Genomic DNA, 20794 nt, shown 5'->3' on the forward strand with positions numbered 1-20794 from the left:
AGTATACCGACATAGATGCCATTGCATGAATATTAAATAGCTTTTTGTGTAAATTACTACAATCACGTGGTCACATATTTTAGTAAGTCCAGGTTTACCCACTCCTGACAGCAAACACTTAAAACACCACTGAATAAATAAGGAGTTAAGAGAAGAGAAATAGTCATCCAAAGAAAAGAGACAGCAACTGGTAAAGCACATTTAAAGTACAGGAGGCAGAAGGGCAACGAGGAGTCGACAGAGGAATATAAAGTGGAGTACAGGATAAGAAACATCCAGAAAAATAGAGTGGTTGATCACAGTAGGGAGGAGGAAAAACATTCATCATTGTGGATATGCACACCAGGAACAGAGAAATGTGAAGGTTTCTAAAACCAGATTGTTATGAATGAATCCAATTCAAGCATTACCCCATAAAAGACTAGATACGTTTTCATGTGTTTTTGCTCTTTACTGTGACAAATGCTTTTGTATCGGTATCAATGTTACCTGCTGGTGATATATTCGGTGCTTCGCTGCCTTTAGTAGCTCTGTTATGGCTGTGCTATGATGGAGCCTCACAGTGCTAAACTCATCACTGAAAGCAAAGGAGGACAGCAATCCCATTCTGGTAAACGTTTGACATAGTACTGCAAGTAAACAGAATTAACATTTGCTAAGAATCTTCAGGATACAGGTGCATATTCTTTTATTTGACAAAAAGGTAGCAAGAAGACAAAGTTAGATGTTTTAATTTGATTCATGCAGATACTGAAAGCCAATTAATTAAAGCTATGCTAGTAACGTATGTGAATAGGTAATGTTAAGGGTCTCTTATCCGAACCTGGAAAGTAAGAACATCATAAAATTAAGGAGTCCATAAGATTTTAACCGAACCTAAATGGCAAGCAACAATTACAACATTAAGTCACAAAAAAGGAAATTTAATCTGACTATCTCTGGTCAAGTGGGCAGTGTATTTTTAAGCGTAAATTCCACTAGGATTTACTGTTTTTTGTTGCTATTTTCTGCCCAGATAATGCTTGTTCCTCTGTGACGCGTCGGCAGACTGAAAAAGATCTATGCATGGGATCCCACCATGACCTGTAAATGTGGTCCTTTAGATTTTTTCCACTTATGTTTAAAGTCAGATTGATTAGTGACTCTTGGAAAAGGAAAGCTTGTGAAACTAACGGTATAATTACACAACTTCTAGAGATACTTCTCATGCTTATTTTGCCAGTGATACTTCTTGGAGGGTATGCAAAATATTTAAGCTGAGAGAATGTGATTGGCCAAAAGAACTAGGGATAAATTACAGTAACAGGTAAATACCATACAAAACTGGATTATCACATTAGGACAATGGTTTTATGAACATTTTATCAAACATCTATATTTACTAGCAGCAGGTTAGTGATAAAGACATTTTTGAGCAGTTTTACAGCATTTCTAAGGTGCAACATCTAGGATAAAGAATTCTCAGATATCTGAATGAATCGGATAAATCTTGAGCAGTCAATATTTTAGAGGTAAAGCTCACATATTGTTGAGTGGATACAAACTGAAAAAAAATTATATAAAGGCCCTTGATAGTGTGTAAACAATCTGGTTGGCCCTGCAATTCTGAATTTTGAAAACTATTACTTTTTCTGCCCAAAAAGTTAACTATAATATCCGTTATTGGATTAGACACTCTTTGAGTGAGTGCGTAAATTATACAAGTATCAAGTCTGGAGGGGGGATCCAAGGAACTGAAAGTTATGGAAAATCATTTTAGGCTTTTGGATCAACTTTTTTTTATTTTTTACTCTGGGTGATCTTCACAACTGGTGTCTCTCTCACAATAATCACATGGTAACTGGATTGTGCATGTTTGAAGCTAATGCTTGCCTTTTAAGATGAGGCCACTGTGGCACGGTAAGGGTCGCTTGACTGGTTACATGAACACATGTGAGGCTTGCACGTGTGAGACTACCGTAGCGTGCAAACTGGTAACTAAGCACAGGTACCCTGGCACAGACGGGACTCTGCAGGGCTAGATATTAGCCTGGCCTATTGTTACCCTGCTAGGCCAAGTTAATTGCATTGCTCTTCAGCAAAAGGAACAGCAGCCTCCCTACACAAAGGAAGCAATTATCAGTGCTTCACTCAGCTCCTGGGGAGGAAGGGTTGAGGACGAAAATCTGTGTCTGTTAATTTTCTGTCAGGTTTCGTACATTCCAGGTCTACTGAACAAAAGAGGGAGTTCAGCCCCTCTGGAGCCAACACAGGAGGGAGCTCCTCTTTGAAGTTTAGGTGGGAAAGGCCCTGGCAATGATGCCAACTAGGGGAGGAGCTGAGGTTTCCAGAGGAGATGTGATCTGTGACTTCTGGATGGTGCCATCTTGAACTGTCCCAGCATGCTGTGCAGGAGGATTGGGACAGGGGTGGAGAGGTAATGTGGCACCCTATGATTGGACGGAGGTACCTGGCTTCTAAAACGTTCCACTCCCACTTACAAACTCTTGCACGAAGAGCGCTTTTTGTTCGACCTGGATACTGGGACTGGAAGGTGGCAGCACCACAAACAACTGGAAGGACAAATCCCCTGATGCCCTCTTGGACCAAGGACTCTGCTTATAGTTGACCGCGGACCAGTGGGTCCCGCCAGGACCAGGGAGGCTGGTTCCCTTACACCCCCTATGTTATGTTATGTTATGTTATACTAGATTTTATATAGCGCACGGCTACTCAAAGATGTCCCGGTTGAGGGGAAGAACTGGACTTTACATCCAAATTGGAGGAGATAAGTATCAGAGAACAGGAAAAGGGAGAAAGTCTGGTGCAGGGAGCCAGTGGAAACTGCCCCCCAAAGTGTGCCATCTTAGAGGCTAGGAGTTCTGTAGAAAAATCTTTAGGTAGATAGTGATCGCCACCAGGGGCAAAATTAACCCAATATAGTATAAAATGGCCAAACAGGGCCCTAGATATCCCAGGGCAAAGGATTTGACCTTTCACCCCAATCATCTGAGAGACTGAGTGCATAGAGCTCCTGTGCAAAGTTTCCAAAGACCCTGGGTGGGCCAGGGCACGTGCAGGTCGACAAATGTCTGTTGACACTGCAGTGTCCCCATAAGCTAGATAGCAAATAATTAGTTTGTTCCCCCCCCCCTTCCCATCTATAGAGAATACACTGTATAGCAAACAACTAAAGGAGAGAAGACACAATAAATGATCCGGAGAGAGAACCGGAGCACAGTAACAGCCGTGAGGGAAACGGCTTACACGCAGGAGGCCCTTCCACCTGCCGGGGCAGTCCGCCCACGCCGTGAGGGAAACGGCTTCAGTCCACCGGACTGCAACTCCCAGCGGCCCCGTGAGGTCACAGCCCGTGACGCTGGCCAAGCGCCCGGAGGAGCAATAAAATCAGCGAGCGCCGAGCGTTCTTGGGGAAGAGAACCAGAGCACAGTAACAGCTGTGAGGGAAACGGCTTTCACGCAGGAGGCCCTTCCACCTGCCGGGGCAGTCCGCCCACGCCGTGAGGGAAACGGCTTCAGTCCACCGGACTGCAACTCCCAGCGGCCCCGTGAGGTCGCAGCCCGTGACGCTGGCCAAGCGCCCGGAGGCGCAATAAAATCAGCGAAGCGCCTCTCACCCGCGGGACGCGCCGGGCGAAGTCCGGGCAAAGGGCGGGCCCTCTGTGGCCCTCAGAGGCCAGAGGAGGCTGGGCTGGGCCACGGACCCTGTACTTTGACCGTTGGACCTGTCTCATTCATCAAAATAATGTGTGAGTTTTAATTTGTTTGTCACTAGAAGTTAGTAGTTTGTGCTTTATTTGCTGGTAACTTGTGTTGTGCTGAGGATTATTGCTAAGCCTCGCAAATGGCTAAGGTTAAGGCCAATAAACCCGTAATTGGGGCAGGATCCATGGAAATCTATCTTGTACAAAAGGTTAATCAAATTAATAATACCCGCAGAGCGTCTCTGGGGCGAGGTAATGATTCTGTCTTATTAGCAGAGTTGCCTCCCCCTCTGGTGAATCCAGCTGTTACAGATAGACAGGAAGGGGGTAATAGGGTTATCACAATTACTGAGGCGCAGGTACATGTAGAGCAGTCTGAAGACCACTAGAAACAGTACCCGACACGTCAGAGGAAGAGCCACCACCCCCATTACCCCCCGTTAGGCCAGTAAGATTGTACAGGAAGGTACAATCTAAATGTGGGGGGAGGAATTGTAAATCTAGAGCAGGAAAGTGTAATCCAGCCCCAAGCAGTGTGGTAGCTCTAAAGGATCCAGAGGATGGTAGTGGTATGGGTGGCGCCAGTATTAATATAGATATGGAGCCATTTGCTCTTCTAATTCATTCTCTAGAAAAAAAGATAGAGGCAAAAACTATTGAGTTGATGAAGCATTGTTATCTAAATTAGACATAATGACTGGGAAGTGGAAAAATTAGGTGGGTTGTTATCATCGCATTTGTCCTTAGCACCAAGAAGCTCTAATGTAGAGAATAATAAACCAATCGTTGAGGGTCTGGGAGTAGGCAGAGGTAATTTAAAAAATACTAGGCAGTGTATATCTGCCGTTGAGCCTGCCCCATTTGATCCAATCCCACCAACCACGCAGAACTTAAGGGCTATGGGAGCTCCTGAGGGTATGCCAGTTCACAGTCATGTATAGAAAACTTGTTATGTCAATCTTCCACCAAACTGTGCACCTTATGTGGCCATACTTAATAATGTCCCTCCCATTAAGTGCCATGCATAGCGGGCCCAAGAGGAATCTCATGAATCTTTAAAGAATAGAACAGTCTCTTGGCTCAATAAAAACTGTGTGTTCCCTGCTAAATTTGCTGACCAGATAATAACAAGAAGAAGGGTGAATTGGATCGGACCATCCAGTAAGTCAACAAATGGTGATTGTATCATTGTTAACTTCAGGCACCCCCAACACGTTGCCACAGTTTTATTAAGAGCAGCATCATTGGTCTATACTCGTAATAGTATTTGCATACGCCCTCTGAGGTATTTTAATTCTCACCTGATCAAGAATCCACAGATCCCTGGGCCTCTTAGATCATGTATATCCTTACAGTCATTGACCCCTAATAGAGCCTATTTGTACAATATTGGTAGCCAGAGTGGGAATGTATTCAAAATTGCAACACATAATAGATTTGATGCACTCTCGGGATTAGAGTCATGTGACTGACATGAGGCATCTGTTGGGCAGGTAACTCAAAGAATAGAGGACTTGGGATGTATGGAGAGTACCTTGGCAGTAACAAACTCAAATAACGTAATCTCCTGTAATATTGCAGGTTTAGGCACAAAAATGATGGACTGCAACTGGATTGGGTACATTAAGAAGTACCAAATTATCTGTTTGCAGGAAACCTGGTCAATTGACTGCAATCATTTTCTGGAAGGGTATAAGGCCTACTATGTCCCTGCAGTAGCGACCACTAGGGGCAGACCCAAAGGGGGAATGGTTGTGTTTATTTCTATAGCACTCTGTTGTAATGTGCGGAGGATCACAACAAACCATACTGGTATCGTTGGGTTAGTTTTAACAGGGGAAAACTGTAGGGCCGGCCTGGTCAATTTCTATAATGCTTTTAATTTAACTATTGCTTCAAGTCAGATAGTAACACTGAATACCTTTATCAGTAACTCTATGAAAGACTGCGTTCATAACCTCATGGTGATGGGGGATTTTAATGTGCATCCTTGTGGAGATCCCCTTTTTAAAACGATTACAGAACTTAACTGTTCACGTTGTAAGGATTTTCACTTCGAGCATACAAATGAGGGGGAACACTTAAATGACATGCTTAATGAGCTGGACCTAAGAACTACGATGGCTTTGATGGCCCCTATCAAGTGCTTTGATACCCCGACCTTTAAGGGGAACGGGAGGGGAACCTTTATAGACTTTGTACTGTTAACATCATAAATGCAGTCTTTTGTGGGCTCCTTTTTAGGTCTCGCCTGTCGATGCGCATTCGCATCGAGCAAGCGAGACTATGGTGGCTTATCCACTCTTTGTCCAACTTGCAAGGAATCGTGGCGATTCCTTGCAGTGCCCGTGACTTTTAAGCTCAATGCGCATGCGCATTGAGCTTAAAAGCGCGTGCACATGCCCCCAGCCGCCTGCCTTGCCTACTCTCCCAGCTGGTGCCGCTCCACCCCCTGCGGCATCAAAGGCTTTCACGGCCGGCCGGCCATGCTTTCAGTTTCACGACCGGCCGGCCGTGTGAAGTGCAATTCAAAGCCCGCTCTCCCTGCTCCGCCCCCTGCTCCGGCCGAGACGCATTTCTCCTCCCTCCTCCCCCCTCCTGGGTCAGTTCCAGTCCTCCATACCCAACTAAATAGCATTGCCCTATGCCCTGGTGGGAAAGGCTCTTTTTCTCGGTGGCTTTCAGACTACAGTAATAATGTTATTCAGACGCTGACTGCACAGCAGACTACCGGGACTGTGCGGCTGAGATAAAAGGCAGCTTGCGTGAGTCACCTCTGCCTCAGCTCACACGGATTGAGAGCGACCTCTTCCTGCCGCTCCTCCCGCCGGCAGAGAAGACGAGCAGGCAAGCCTCCATGTTTCCGCAAGCGTACGTGCTGTATGTGACCCTCCACAGCAACGGGCCATGCCGCGTTCATTTTTCACGAATTGCCTCTTTTTTTAGGTAAATGTGATACGTTAATATAATAAATATGCTTTTTTTGCCTACTTGAGCCTGAAACGGCGGCAGTTGGGGGCAGCCGGGGCAATTGTGCGTGCCCCACATCTGTAACGCTGATGCAATGCTCTGTAACATCGTAAAACCTGAGAACTGAAGTCGAACGAATTCCCAAGTCACGAGAACCCACCCTTGTGACCAGTCACTTAATACGTGCGTTTCGTGTCACACAAGCTATTCAAGCGTTGAAGCTCTCCTGCCCCTGCCTTACGCGTTAGCGTTTTATCTAACGACATGACGTCAGCGGACGTGGTAGCAATAGAGCAGTAGGCGCACCCGGACGTGGAGGTGTGTGGGTCTCACTAAACTCCAAGTAGGGATGTCTTTTACCAGCCTCAACCACTCACCCTCAACACCTCACCCTCACTCACCCTCACTCTCACTCATCCTCACTATCACTCATCCTCACTCACCCTCAACCCCTCACCCACCCTCACTCACCCTCACCCTCACCCTCACTCACCCTCAACCCTTCACCCACCCTCACCCTCACCCTCACTCACCCTCAACTCCTCACCCTCACTCACCCTCACCCTCACTCACCCTCACCCACACTCACCCTCACTCACCCTCACCCTCACTCACCCTCACCCTCACTCACCCTCAACCCCTCACCCTCACTCACCCTCAACCCCTCACCCTCAAACCTTCACCCTCAACCCCTCACTCACCCTCACTCTCACTCACCCTCACTCAGCCTCAACTACTCACCCTCACTCACCCTCAACCCCTCACCCTAACTCACCCTCACCCTCACTCACCCTCAACACCTCACTCGCCCTCACCCTCACTCATCCTCAACACCTCACCCTCAACCCCTCACTCACCCTCACTCACCCTCACCCTCACTCACCCTCACCCTCATTCACCCTCACTCACCCTCACTCACCCTCACCCTCACTCAGCCTCACTCACCCTCACTCACCCTCACCCTCACTCACCCTCACTCAACCTCAACACCTCCCTCACCCTCACTCACCCTCAACCCCTCACCCTAGCTCACCCTCACCCTCACTCAACCTCAACACCTCACTCACCCTCACTCACCCTCAACCCCTCACTCACCCTCAACCCCTCACCCTCAACCCTCACTCACCCTCACTCAACCTCAACCCCTCACTCACCCTCACTCAGCCTCACTCACCCTCAACACCTCACCCTCACTCACCCTGAACGCCTAACCCTAACTCACCCTCACCCTCACTCACCATCAACCCCTCACTCACCCTCACTCACCCTCACCCTCAACACCTCACCCTCAACCTCAACCCCTCACCCTCACTCACCCTCACCCTCACGCACCCTCACTCACCCACACTCACCCTCACCCACCCTCACCCACCCTCACTCTCACTCACCCTCAACCTCACTCACCCTCAACCCCTCACCCTCACTCACCATCACCCACCCTCACCCTCACTCACCCTCAACCCCTCACCCTCACACAGTGCAATAGGTCTCAGACCATTTCAGTTAGAGCTTTTAGAAATGTTTATGGCTTTTTTTATTTGTAATTCTTTAGCATAGGCTACAGGAAACAAAAATGCTAAACATTTACAAAAAAAACCCATAAACAATTCTAAAAGCACTAACTCTAATGGTGCGAGACCTATTGCATTTCCAATGCTTGTTAATTGAAGATAATGAATTCAGTGATCATAATCCACTTACTGTTTTCATGAGGGGTCCATTGATAGCTAAAGAAAGAGAAGACTCCTCTATTGGTAGGGTGATTACCACAGATGGCAGTCGCCGGCTGAGATGGTCAACGGTTAACCCCGATCTGCTGTTTAATGAGATTAAAGTCTCATGTGCAGATGAAATCACGGTTTGTACGCAAGAGGGTGCACTCCCAAATACTGTTTTAAATGCTTTCCAATGTCTAGCGGATAAGGTTTCCCAGCTATCATCAGCACCTGTAAAGAAGTCGGATTTTAAAGGACCTAGGTGGTTCAATCACGAGTCCTCAAAAGCCGCCAGAAATTTAAGAGCAGCACTAGGGACAAAACCTAGGATTAAAGCTGATGTCCAGTTGTGTCGAAAGACTTATAAAAATATTATTGCTAGACACAAGGAATCCCTTAGGGAAGATGCTTGGTCAGATATTTTAGATCCTGCCACCCTTCAGAGTAGTACTAGATTTTGGGCCTTGGTGAGGAAACCGTTCCTGGCTCAGGAGCCGGGTGACGGCCGACGGCCTAGAAAGCCATATATCCAAGGAGGATTGGAAAGCGCATTTTAAGAAGTTATACTTTTGTACTTTGGATGTGATTACGACTTCTGCCTGTATTGATACTGGTGAACAAATTGTTTTTAATAGAGGTGAAGTTTTTGAGGGCATCTTGGGGATAACAGCTGGGAAAGCCCCTGGGCCTAATGGGATTCCCCCTGACTTATTTAAGTCTGAACCTAATTTTTGGGCGCCCCTGTCTTTAATGCTGTGTGAAAGAAGGATGTCCACAATCGTGGGGTGTTTCTACAATTGTCCAGGTTTTTAAAAAGGGGGACAAGGGTAGCCCACACTGTTACTGACCCATTTCACTGATAGACTCTATGGTTAAGATTATAGGCAGAATTGTACTGCAAAGACTTCTGGATTGGGCTGAGGAAACGAATATTATGTCCCTCTCGCAGTATGGTTTCTGTAAAGGTCGTGCTACAATAACCCAATGTCTCAACCTCTTTTTGATATTAAGTAAGTACGCTGTAATACAAAAAGTCACCATCCATCTCGCCTTTATGGACTTGTTCTCCGCTTTCAACTGTGTAAACAGGGGAAAGCTGTGGCAGTCCATGAGGTCGAAGGGGGTAGATAGCGGCTTGGTTGATTTCCTGGTTGATCTACATTGTAATACCAGAGCCAATGTGAGATACTCCCAAGATTTGAGAGTAACAGAAAATTTTAGCATTGGAAAGGGTGTCCGGCAGGGCTGTATTCTGGCCCCCTTTCTTTTTAATTTTTATATTAATGAGTTAGATGGTGTGTTACAGGATGTCTGTGCTGACTGCCTAAGAGTAGGCAGGCATGGAATTCCAATAATTCTTTATGCAGATGATGCAGTTTTAACCTCAAGAACGGAGAAGGGGCTACAATCCCTGCTAAATGCTTTTAACTTGTTTATGACTGACAGAGACCTTCTGGTAAACAATACAAAATCATTTGTTTTACAAGTTGGTCAGCAACCAAAAAGGTCCTTCCCATTCAAGATTGGTGAAGATGTAATTCCCTTATCTAAAACTTTCTCTTATTTAGGAATTCTTTTTGATACAAAACTAAATTGGGAACCTCATCTTGTAAAAAAGAAAGGAGAAATGGTGAGAGTTAATGCATCTATTTTCAATTTTGCTGCCAAATTGAGGAAAAAACCCACTTGTGCCATGCTGAAATTGTAAAATGCTAAGTCTGTGGCAATTGCATCTTATGGCAGTGAAATCTGGGGGTATGTTGGCGGGGAGCAATTACAGGTTGTGGAAAATTCATTCCTGAAGCGCTTATTGTGTGTCCCCACTGGCACGTCTAACCTTGTTGTACATGAGGAGTTGGGGACGCAATATCTATGTGATCTGTTTTCTTTACGTCCCCTGACCTGCTGGCTTAAATTATGGCTAAATGAGGACATACCCCTAACGCATTTAATTGTGAAGGACTTTCTGGGTTTGGACAAGGCAATGTGTTCCCCTTGGCTAAAAAATCTAAAGTCAAACTTTGTAAAACTTGGACGACCTGAACTTTTTGACAATCCATGCCAAATTTTAAAGGGGGATCTGGAGTTCATCAAACAGGCCTTCTTGATGGACAGGAAGACCCTGAGAGAAGAAGCGGAGCTTCAGAAACATAGTGTGAGGAATTTTGTTATGCTAAAGACCACTAAGACCCTTGAACCATACCTGGCAGGTTCACTGACCACACACGAAAAATACTTATTGACCAGATTCAGGCTTAACCTGTTCCATCACCTGCTAATTAGACCTAAGACTGATATTTTTAATAAATTAGCAGCGCCTTGCGGCTGCGACGGAAAGTCTCCGCAGGATATGCTGCATTTTAATTTTTTATGTAAATTTTATGAATTTCCACGCAAGCGATACTTAGTAACTCTTTTTAAAAAACTTGGTTTTAAACAAATCAGGCCGGCACTTTTGTACTTGCAGCTCTTGCACAGTGACAGTATCCTCCAAATTAAGGAATTTTTAAAATTATCTGTCAGACTGAGAAACTGTCTGGATCAGTAATGTTTAATTTGTGAAAATCTGTACCTTTTATGTGCCTATACCATCAAAGTATTTCTTTTCTTGCATTTGCACTTTTGTGAAAGGAATGTTTTTCTTCTGTGACAAAGTACTGTATATTGTATATGCACTTTTATGGTTTGTAAAAGAACTGAAATAAAGTATTTTGAATGGATCTTACTGACATTTAAATAAGCATCTGGAGCGATGTGGGTTTTGTTCATGCACATAACACAGGTGTTCCAAAAGAGATACAAGCAGCAGCTGGTTGGGAATTGCAGTAGATAGTTTTTGCAGACGTGGAGCACCCTTTATCACTGGCAGCTCTGATGGTGAATCAGACTCTAAAAAAAGAAAAATATCAATTTAGGTGAAAAGTAAACATTAAACTGACAACATTCTTTAAGGCAGTCCCTTACATATATACGCATTGGAAACAGAACAGTCCACCAGGGAATTTGAATCAGAGGCATTTTGCCATTCAGTTGCTTTGCCGCTCTTCACACTTCTTTACAACATATTTCAGATCACATCAAAGTTTAACTTTTATCACCATAGAAAACAATTCCAGACCGAGGTTTCCTACATGCACTGCACTGCCTTTTCTACTCATGAACTCTCTTAAATGAAGAGTTCCTAGCCAGACTGGTCTTAACAGGTCTCCTCACCATTCACACTCCAGCGAAGAGCTTAACAAACACTAGTGGGAAACTAGACACTAGTGGTGAATCACAGCCCTCAGAACAAGGTTGACACGTCTTGTCCTTGCCTATATTTGGGCCACTGTCCACCTTCCCTCAAAGTCAGTAAGTTTAGTCTCCCTGATATCCAACAGCTCCTATGAAAATAGTGGTGCAGCAGACAACTCCACTTCTTCCTTTCGCAGTCTCACCACTGGTTATTTCAGGGATGGAGAATATGAAACGTGGCTGTGGATATGGTAGGGGAACAACTCAAGTGACCACATCGCTTCCTAGTTAACCCGATTACAAGATCAATTTGACAGTCCAGAGCAAAAAGTGGTCTATGTTACTTTTCCAAGTTTCCTCATTTTACTCTTAAACAACATGTATTGTTCCCAAAAATTATCGTTTTTAGCACTGCAAGCAAACATCTTTATAAAGTTTTAAAGGTATGAGAGTTGCATCCATTTATATATGTCAACATAAAACTTATTAATGAGCACGAATATGTAGAACTGAACAATAACTTTCTGTCTTTTCAAATAACTAATGAATACATTTCAAAAGGTTGGACTGTTGGCTCTATCCTTGGTAGGCTTTCTTCTTTATCAGTAGTGTCCCTGGGGTGTGCTTACCGTTGCACTGCATTAGTCAAAGTTCCCTCTGTATCCTGGACTCTCCAAGAATCGCATGGTCAAGCAATCAAAGCTTACTCAAGGAAGTACTATAATGCTGCATCTCAGATGCAATAAGACATGCGCTAAATGTTAATGTCTGGTCACTGATTTTTAAAGAGTAGGTTTTTAGTTACAGTACAGAAATCCAGTGTAATTAAAATGACAAAAAAATAAAAACAGAAAGATGCAATATTGCTGTATTGCACTTCGATACAAAGACGCAGTAGCATTTTACCAAAGGAGGCTACGGCAAAATATTATTCCATGGCCATAGGTTCAGAAGTTTTAAGAAGGCTTTGTTAAATCTCTGGGAACTTGCAGCCTGATTCATGAAAGACCCGTTTTACGAGTCTCTAATAGCGATTCATAAGGAATCGCTATTACAGGCTCGCAAAACAGGATTCATGTAGGAATAGCCAAAAAAAATGCGATTCCTACTTATTCCTTATTTGCGATTAGCAAATTGCTAATCGCAAATAAGGAATAACTCCCCATTCATTCCTATGGGCCAAAAGGCCAATAGGAATGAACGGGGAGTATTCCTTATTTGCAATTAGCAATTAGCTAATCGCAAATAAGATAGAGATTTAAAGGGTGCCAGGGGTGTCCAGAGGACACCCTGTAGCACCCCTTAAATGCTAATATAAACAGGGGTTGCGCACACACATGTCCAAAGGACATGTGTGTGTGCAACATGCAACTCAGAAAAATGCTTTTAAAAGCATTTTTCTGAGTTTTCGCTATTTACCACGAGGTTTGACCTCGCGGTAAATAGCAGCCCGAAATTGCGATTTCGCAATTTGAAAATGGATGATGAATTGCATTTAAGGAATCTCAAATAGAGATTCCTTGAATGTAATTCATCGCAAATTTGCGATATCGCTATTACCGATTTTTGCATTTGGGATGATGAATCCCAAATGCAACAATTGCACTCGCAAAGGGCCAGATTCTCAGAATCTGGCCCTTTGCGAGCGCTATTCAGCTTGATGAATCAGGCTGTAGGTTTTAGGCTTGTACAATGAAAAACTGTAATTGATTAGTTGAAGGCCAGACAGGACCACCACAACAATGCGTATTTGCCTGCCCAACTTTCCCCTCTAAATTGTACAATATGCAGAGCGTCACAGAAAAGTCTGTTTTGAGGAATTCATGCAAAAGATTTTATTGAATGTTAAAAAAATTGTCCCCCCTAGGAAAAAAGGAGAGGCAGTTCCTCTGACCCTCCGTAATCTGAATAGGGATATAAACAAACTAATCCGTGCACAGTACATTGAAAGGGTACCTGTACGTGGGAAGGATATCGCCAGGTTAAGAAGAAAGAGAAGCAGACTTAAGTTAAAAATTAAAAAGGACAGGGAGGATGAAGTGTGGATTAAACTAAGGGAATCTGCGGCGCATGGTAACATTAAAGATTTCTGGGCAATAATTGGGAAAGGATGTGGTACACGCCACTCCCCTTCTCCCATAGCTATACCTGAAGATTTATGGTCTTCCCATATTAGAGAATTATACGCAGGGATTGAGTCCACTGGTGGAGATCTTTTTACGCACGCTGACCCTGATGACTCGGTCTTCTTCCCCTCTGAGAAGGATATCGAGTTAGCCATAAAAAACATGCGACCATCTGGGGCGATGGGACCGGATGAGCTCCCGATGACGGTCCTAAAACAAGACCCTTTAATCTGGAGCAAAATCCTGTACCCCCTGTTTAGGGCATGCCATCAGTCCAAATGTGTCCCTTCATCGTGGAGAGGTAGCATTCTGGTCCCCATCTTTAAAAAGGGGGCTAGGGACAGCCCCAGTAATTATCGTATGATTGCGCTCCTCGACTCTATCGGAAAGGTATTTGCAAAATGCCTCCTGAGTTCTCTCTCTGATTGGGTCGAGGAGCACAAAATTTTGCCACTGGAACAGACTGGTTTCCGTAGGGAACATGGCACTCTGGACAACCTTACTGCCCTTCAGATCATTACGGATAAATATGTCCAGGTGAGGGGGGGGTTGTTTACGCCGCCTTTATTGATTTCTCCACAGCGTTCGATAAAGTAGATCGGAGAACGCTGTGGAGAAAATTGGCGATGCTGGGTGTCCCTACTCCCCTGCTGGAATTGGTGCGGGCTCTGCACACAGAGACCTGGTGCAGGGTCTTAATGGGGGGCGAAAGGGGGCTTTCAGCCAAAATACCAGCTCAGAATGGTCTGAAACAGGGTTGCCTATTGGCGCCCCTGCTGTTCTCCCTGTATATATCGGACCTCCCTGAGGCTGTGTCCCACAGTGAGGGGATCGCACCTATGCTAGGAGGAATGCCAATAGCCTGTTTGATGTATGCCGATGATGTGTTATTGCTTGACTTAACTCCCGTGGGTCTGGCAAATCGGCTTCAGGCTTTTCAGGTCTTCGCTGGGGAGCATTTCATGAAGATCAATACTAATAAAAGTAAAGTGATGTGCATTGCTGGTAAGAAGAAATGTCGCTCGACAAATTTTAGTTGGGCCATTGGAGGGCATAGATTGGAGGTCGTAACCTGTTATACTTTTCTGGGGAAAATATTCTCGGCCAATATGAGCGAGAATCTTCATATAGAGCACTGCTCTCGCAGAGCTCTTGCCCATGGCAATGGGTTAAAGTCCCTATACCTGGCAACGGGGAAAAGACATTTTTCTAGCCTTCTGGAAGTATTCAGAGCTAAAATCCCCGCTACCATTCTGTATGGTATAGAAATAATAGAGATTAAGTACTGGGACTTTTGCCACAAGGTTGAGGGAAAACTCCTGAGATCCCTCTCGACTCTTAATAATGCCTGCCAACTGGCCGCCTGTAGGCTGGATTTTGGACTCAGGAGTGCCTGGGTTCAGGGTCTGTGCGCCATAATAAGGTGGGTAACCAGTTTGGCCAGAGCAAGAGAGGGAACCCTGCGAGTCTTACTCAAAAATGAGCTTTTGGGCAATTTTAAGGAGTTCTCCAAACTTGTCAGTAACTTTAGAGGGGCTGTGAAAATCCTTAGACTGGATGAAAGCGCTCTTTTCTCCTACTCTCCCACGCAGTTAAAGCAGGTCCTCAAGGAGGCTTCGTGGGAGTATTGTTTTCTATCTGATAAAAAAACAGTTAGTGGTAAAAGGAATGTGGAGCTGCTTATCTCATCCTACAGGTTGAAACAGCCCCAACCGTATGCCCTGTGGAACTTACCTCATGGGGTACGTAGGTTTTGGTTTCTATTACGTTACGACTTAATCCCTCTTAACGTGCTGCTGTCCAAATGGCATGGCACTTCCCCGCTGTGCAACTTATGTAAATTGAATATCCAGGACTGCATGCATGTACTGTTGATTTGTCCTATGCTACGTAGGTTGCGTAATCGATGGCTTAAAGTAATTTGTCTTCGCCTCAGCATTGTCACTTTACAAGATTTTCTTCATGCACTTTACTGCCCACCTAATGAAATGTTTTGCGCCTATGTTTTTAACTTTTTTAAAGGATTTTTAGCCATTTATTAAATTTTCTGGAAGACGGCGCTGGCCTGGCCTTGTGGGACGGATGATTTGCAGTGTACCTATTATGGCTTGAATACTATGTTTTTAAGTTTGTAATTCTTATATCGATGTTCTTATTCTGTTGTTTTGTATGTATATGTTTATGTGGCCCTCTTTGAGAGCCAAAACATAATAAATAAATTTGAAAAATTTGAAATTCGCGTAGCTGCTTTAAGTTCTTTAACAGCTGATAACCCCGCACCCTTGTGCAAAGATCATTTCGGTATATTTGAAATGAACTGACTGATAAAGTTTGGAGTATTATTTCTCTGCATTATTGCATGTTCCTCAAACGCAAATAAATATTTCACCTAAAGAAAAAAAACTAGAAATGGAACCCAACTAAACAAAAACAAATTGAGATTCATGGAGGTTTCCCAGTAAACCTACGTTTACATTAAAGGGAGCGTTCAATGAACAAGGCAGCATCCACCAGGAACATCTGTGGCCTGCCTTTGAAGAAGGGTGCCACCATAACATGCAACCATGGTAACTCAGAAAGAGTAGGTTGTGGAATGAGGTTACGAATGGTCCCAAGTTCAGGAAAACCAACCACCTGTGACTGAGAGCACCTCAAGTGTTTTTAATAGAATAGAGAAGCCGAATTTTTCCTCTCCAGCTTGGAGTATTTACAGAAGGCAAAGGAAGTTTTTCCATCTTGCAAATCCCTACCCCTGGACACCACATTCACAGTTCAGTATGAAAAGAAACAACCATATTGTAGGACAATCGTGAAGGGTTTTGGTCAGGAGAGCAAAGCAAGAAATACGTCTCATTACACAGACAATTCTCTTGGGGCCGTTCTTCTCCCGATGGTTTGGTCGTTGGTCTTGATCAGCTGGGCTGCAGATCATTGAAGCTCCTGGACAGGCTCCTCCCGTAGACAGCCCTCCACTCAAGTCTCAGTCAGGTGAGCTTTGGTCCTTTATTAGGTCTCGCAGCTCGGCAAGGCTTTTTGTAATAGAGTAGATTTCAGAAGGGGATTTGAAAACCTGCTCATCATTCCTATTGGCTGGCGTCATCGTTTATGCTAAATGTTGGCTTCCCATTGAAAACAAGGCTTTTTTGTTACCGCCCTGTCTCCTTTTGGCCCCACCCACCCGGAAATGATCGTTTGTTTGCGGCGTGACGGCGTCTCTTAATTAGCCGCTAACAAATAGTTTCTTACCTGTCGATGTAGTTTTGCAGTTTGAAGATCTTTCTGGATTCACTATGCTGTGCATATTCCGGGGTCTTGTTGTTGGGTCCGGATTCGTAGTCTTTTCTTTGTTTTTTTTTTTTGTAGCCCAGGTGGGCGTCGGCGTCACCCCTCCTCGGGTGCATTTCCGGTGACGTCGGCATGCTTCCTGCGGAAGCTCCCACTCCTGGGCGCCATCTTCGGATTCTTTTTTCCGTGTTTCTTTCGGTTCCGAAGTGATGGCAATGTTCTATTTAGGTGAAAATTTTTTAACCGCTTTGTACTTAAAGTCCTTTCTACTTTTTTTTTTTTTGACCACCTCTTCCCTTTCCAGCCTCATCTTTCTGGCGGAGGTGGGTGGGTTCGCTAGTGAATCCAGAAAGATCTTCAAGCTGCAAAACTACACCGACAGGTAAGAAACTATTCGTTTTGCAGCGTGAATCTTTCTGGATTCACTATGCTGTGCATAGATTTTGTAGCGGTTTCTCATTTCTGTGGCGGCTGGGTGGAAGATGAGCGTTGGTTATTGAATATGTGCTGGAGCACCTTTTGTCCGACTTGTGCTTCCTTGTTCATCTGAATATCCACACAGTAGTGCTTCGTGAACGTGTGCACCGAAGCCCATGTTGCCGCCAGGCATATGTCTTGTATGGGTGTGTTAGCCAGGAAGGCTATTGTAGCACCCTTTTTCCTAGTGGAGTGGGCACGTGCCCCCTCTGCTAGTTCTTGCCCTGCCTTTTTGTGGCAGAGTTTAATTGTTTGTGCGATCCATCGTGCAATAGTGTTTTTTGTTACTGCCTTGCCCATGAAACTGTTGGCGAATGACACAAAGAACTGTTTTGTTTTCCTGTGTCCCTTTGTCCTCTCAATGTAGTGCATGACCGCCCTTCTGGCGTCTAGGGTGTGCAGAGCTCGCTCTGCGCTAGTGGTTGGTTTTTGGAAAAAACTTGGTATCTGTACGGACTGGTTCATGTGGAATTTGGACACCACCTTTGGCATGAAGTGTGGGTCGGTCCTCATCACAACCCTATCATTGTGTATTTGTATGTAGGGTTCCTGTAGCGTTAGTGCTTGAAGCTCGCTTACTCTGCGTAAGGACGTTATTGCAACCAGGAAAGCTGTTTTCATAGTTAGCATTTTTAGTGAGGCCTTGTGAAGTGGTTCAAAGGGCTCCTTCATGAGTTCCGTTAGGACTATGTTCAAGTTCCATGCCAGTGGCGGCACACGCTTGGGTGGTGCGATCCTTTTCGCTCCTTCCAGGAACCTCTTCACAACCTGTGATGTGAAGAAACTCCTGCCCATCTCACCCCTTGTGTAGGCTACTATGGCTGCCAAGTGAACTCTCAAGGAGGACGAGCTGAGGTTCTTTTCCAGTAAGTGCGTCAGGTATTTTAGCACTGTGGAGTCCTTCATTTTATTGTGAAGCCTTTCTTTCCTGCACCACATCGTGAATCTTTTCCATTTTGCAACATAGCACTTCCGTGTGCTGGGCCTTCGTGCCTCCCGAAGGACCCTGAGGGTGCTTTCTGGCAGTCTCAAATGTGCAAACTCTAGGTCTTCAGGAGCCATGCCACTAGGCTCTCTGGCTCTGGGTGCAGTACCTCTCCGTTGTGCATGGAGAGCAGGTCTTTTCTCCTACCGAATCTGTGGGGTGCACTCTGTGTCATCTCCATGATCTGCGAGTACCAGGTCTGCCTGGCCCACTGTGGCGCGACCAGTATCAGGGTCATGTTGCTCTGCACTTGCTCAGTACTCTGTGCATCAGTGGTATCGGGGGAAAAGCGTAAGCAAATGTCCCGGACCAATCTATCCATAGGGCATTCCCAAGGGACCCCTCTTCGGGTTGTCTGGATGCGAAGTTTTGGCATTTTGCATTCTGGCGTGTTGCAAACAGGTCCACTGATGGCGTTCCCCACCTGTTGAACAACCACCTTGTCTCCTGAGCATTGAGCTCCCACTCGTGGGATGCCGATGTCTGTCTTCTGAGCCAGTCTGCTTGAATGTTCTCCTTCCCTGGTAGGTGTATGGCTAGCAGGTCTATCCTGAGGGGGATGGCCCATCTCCATATCTCCTGCGCCAGTGTTGAAAGCGTGGTTGACTGTGTTCCACCCTAATTGTTGATGTAGAACATCGCTGTGGTGTTGTCTGTCTGTAGTAACACCTTGTGCTTGTACAGTCTTGTTTGGAAGGCTTTCAGTGCAAGGAAGATTCCCCAAGATCTTGCTCGCAGTCCTCACTGTCCGAGCTTGTCCCCTCCGGTAGAGGCGAGTTTCCCTCACCAGTGCCCTTGCTCTCTTCTCGCTGGGGGAACACCTTGCCCTGTAAGGTGTTGATCTGTGCCCCCAGGAAGATCTTCACTTGTTCCGGTTCCATTGACGATTTCTTCCAATGGATGGAGAACCCCAGGTTTATGAGCGTGCTCGTCACTGTATGTGCGTGTTGCTTGCATTTGTGGTACGAGTTTGCTTTCACCAGCCAGTCGTCCAGGTAAGGGTATACGTGTATTCCCTGCCTTCGTAAGTGCGCTGCGACTGCCGCGAGGCACTTTGTGAAGACCCTCGGTGCTGATTTTAGCCCGAAGGCCAGTGTTGTGAACTGGTAGTGGCTTTTTCCGATCGTGAACCTGAGCATATGCTTGTGCTTTACGTTCATTGGGATGTGCAGGTAGGCGTCTTTGAGGTGTATCGTGACCATGAAGTCTCCGATCTGCAATTGCGGTAACACCTCTTGCAGTGAGGTCATTTTGAATTTTTGTGTTCTTATGAATTTGTTCAGGAACCTCAGGTCCAGAATGGGTCTCATTGTCTCGTCTACCTTTGGTACCAGGAAGTACGTTGAGTATACTCCCTTGTTTCTTTCCTTGAAGGGAACCCGTTCTATGGCCTGCTTTTGTAGGAGTTCTTTTGCTTCTTCCTGAAGCCGCTCTAGCTGTTTGCTTGCTAGTGGCTTTCTCCTTGGTTTCCTGCTTGTTGGCCTCCCTTCCAACTCTATGCAGTATCCGAATTGGATGATGTTGAGGATCCACTTGTCTGATGTGATTTCTCTCCATTCCTGGAGGTAGAATCTTAATCTTCCACCCACTGGTGTTATGTGGTGGTAGGTGTCCAGTTTGTCTTGACCCCTTTGTACGTGCTGCCCCCTGGGATCTTTTCTGTGGGCGGCCACACAGATCTTTTTGAAGTCATTTAGAGGTGGGCTGCTGGCCCCCTCTTTTATGCTGTCCTCGTCCATTTCCTCTCCCTCGAAAGGACTGGCCTCTTGACTGGTACTGCCAGGCCTGCTTCTGTTGACTCGGTTGCGCCTGCGAGTCTGCCTGGTGCGTCTGTTGGAAAGCCTGGTGTGATGTACTTGGCAGGTTTCCACCCCTCCCGCCGGGCCTCTGTGACTGGGTGCCCCTTTTGTTGCCTCTGAACTGCAATGCTCCCATGGATCTTGCAGTTTCATTGTCCTTCTTTAGTTGACTGAGTTTTTCATCAACTGTTGTTCCAAACAGCGTCTCGCCGTTGAACGGTGTGTTCAAGATGCTGTGTTGCACCTCCAGTTTGAAGCCCGAAACCCTGAGCCAGGCATGTCTTCTTTCAGTGACACCCATCATCATGAGCCTGCTGGAGGTGTCTGCTCCATCCAGGGCCGTCTTGAGGCAAGAATTTGCCGCATTCTTCCCGTCTTCCACCAGTTTCTCGGCCTTCTGCCTGGCCTCCTGGGGCAGGTCTTTCACCAGCCGTCCCAGCTCCTCCATGATCTGGTACATGTGCCTGTTTATGAGGGCATTGGAATTAGCCATGCGCCA

At 45.6% G+C, this 20794-nt stretch overlaps 1 protein-coding gene across 2 annotated transcripts in view; it reads right to left on the reverse strand.

Moving 5' to 3' along the window:
• The window catches only part of EIF2AK1 (eukaryotic translation initiation factor 2 alpha kinase 1), a 387622-nt gene that overhangs the window by 265031 nt on the left and 101797 nt on the right, over nt 1–20794 (reverse strand). For both annotated transcript variants that reach the window (XM_086940742.1, XM_086940743.1), the window contains exons 2-3: nt 11120–11278; nt 490–629 (exon numbers count right to left, since the gene is read on the reverse strand). In XM_086940742.1, coding sequence (XP_086796868.1) covers nt 490–629; nt 11120–11278 — 299 coding nt within the window. The remainder of the gene's footprint in view (nt 1–489; nt 630–11119; nt 11279–20794) is intronic.

This window comes from Lissotriton vulgaris, chromosome 10 (genome assembly GCF_964263255.1).
Source record: "Lissotriton vulgaris chromosome 10, aLisVul1.2, whole genome shotgun sequence".
Taxonomy (NCBI): domain Eukaryota; kingdom Metazoa; phylum Chordata; class Amphibia; order Caudata; family Salamandridae; genus Lissotriton; species Lissotriton vulgaris.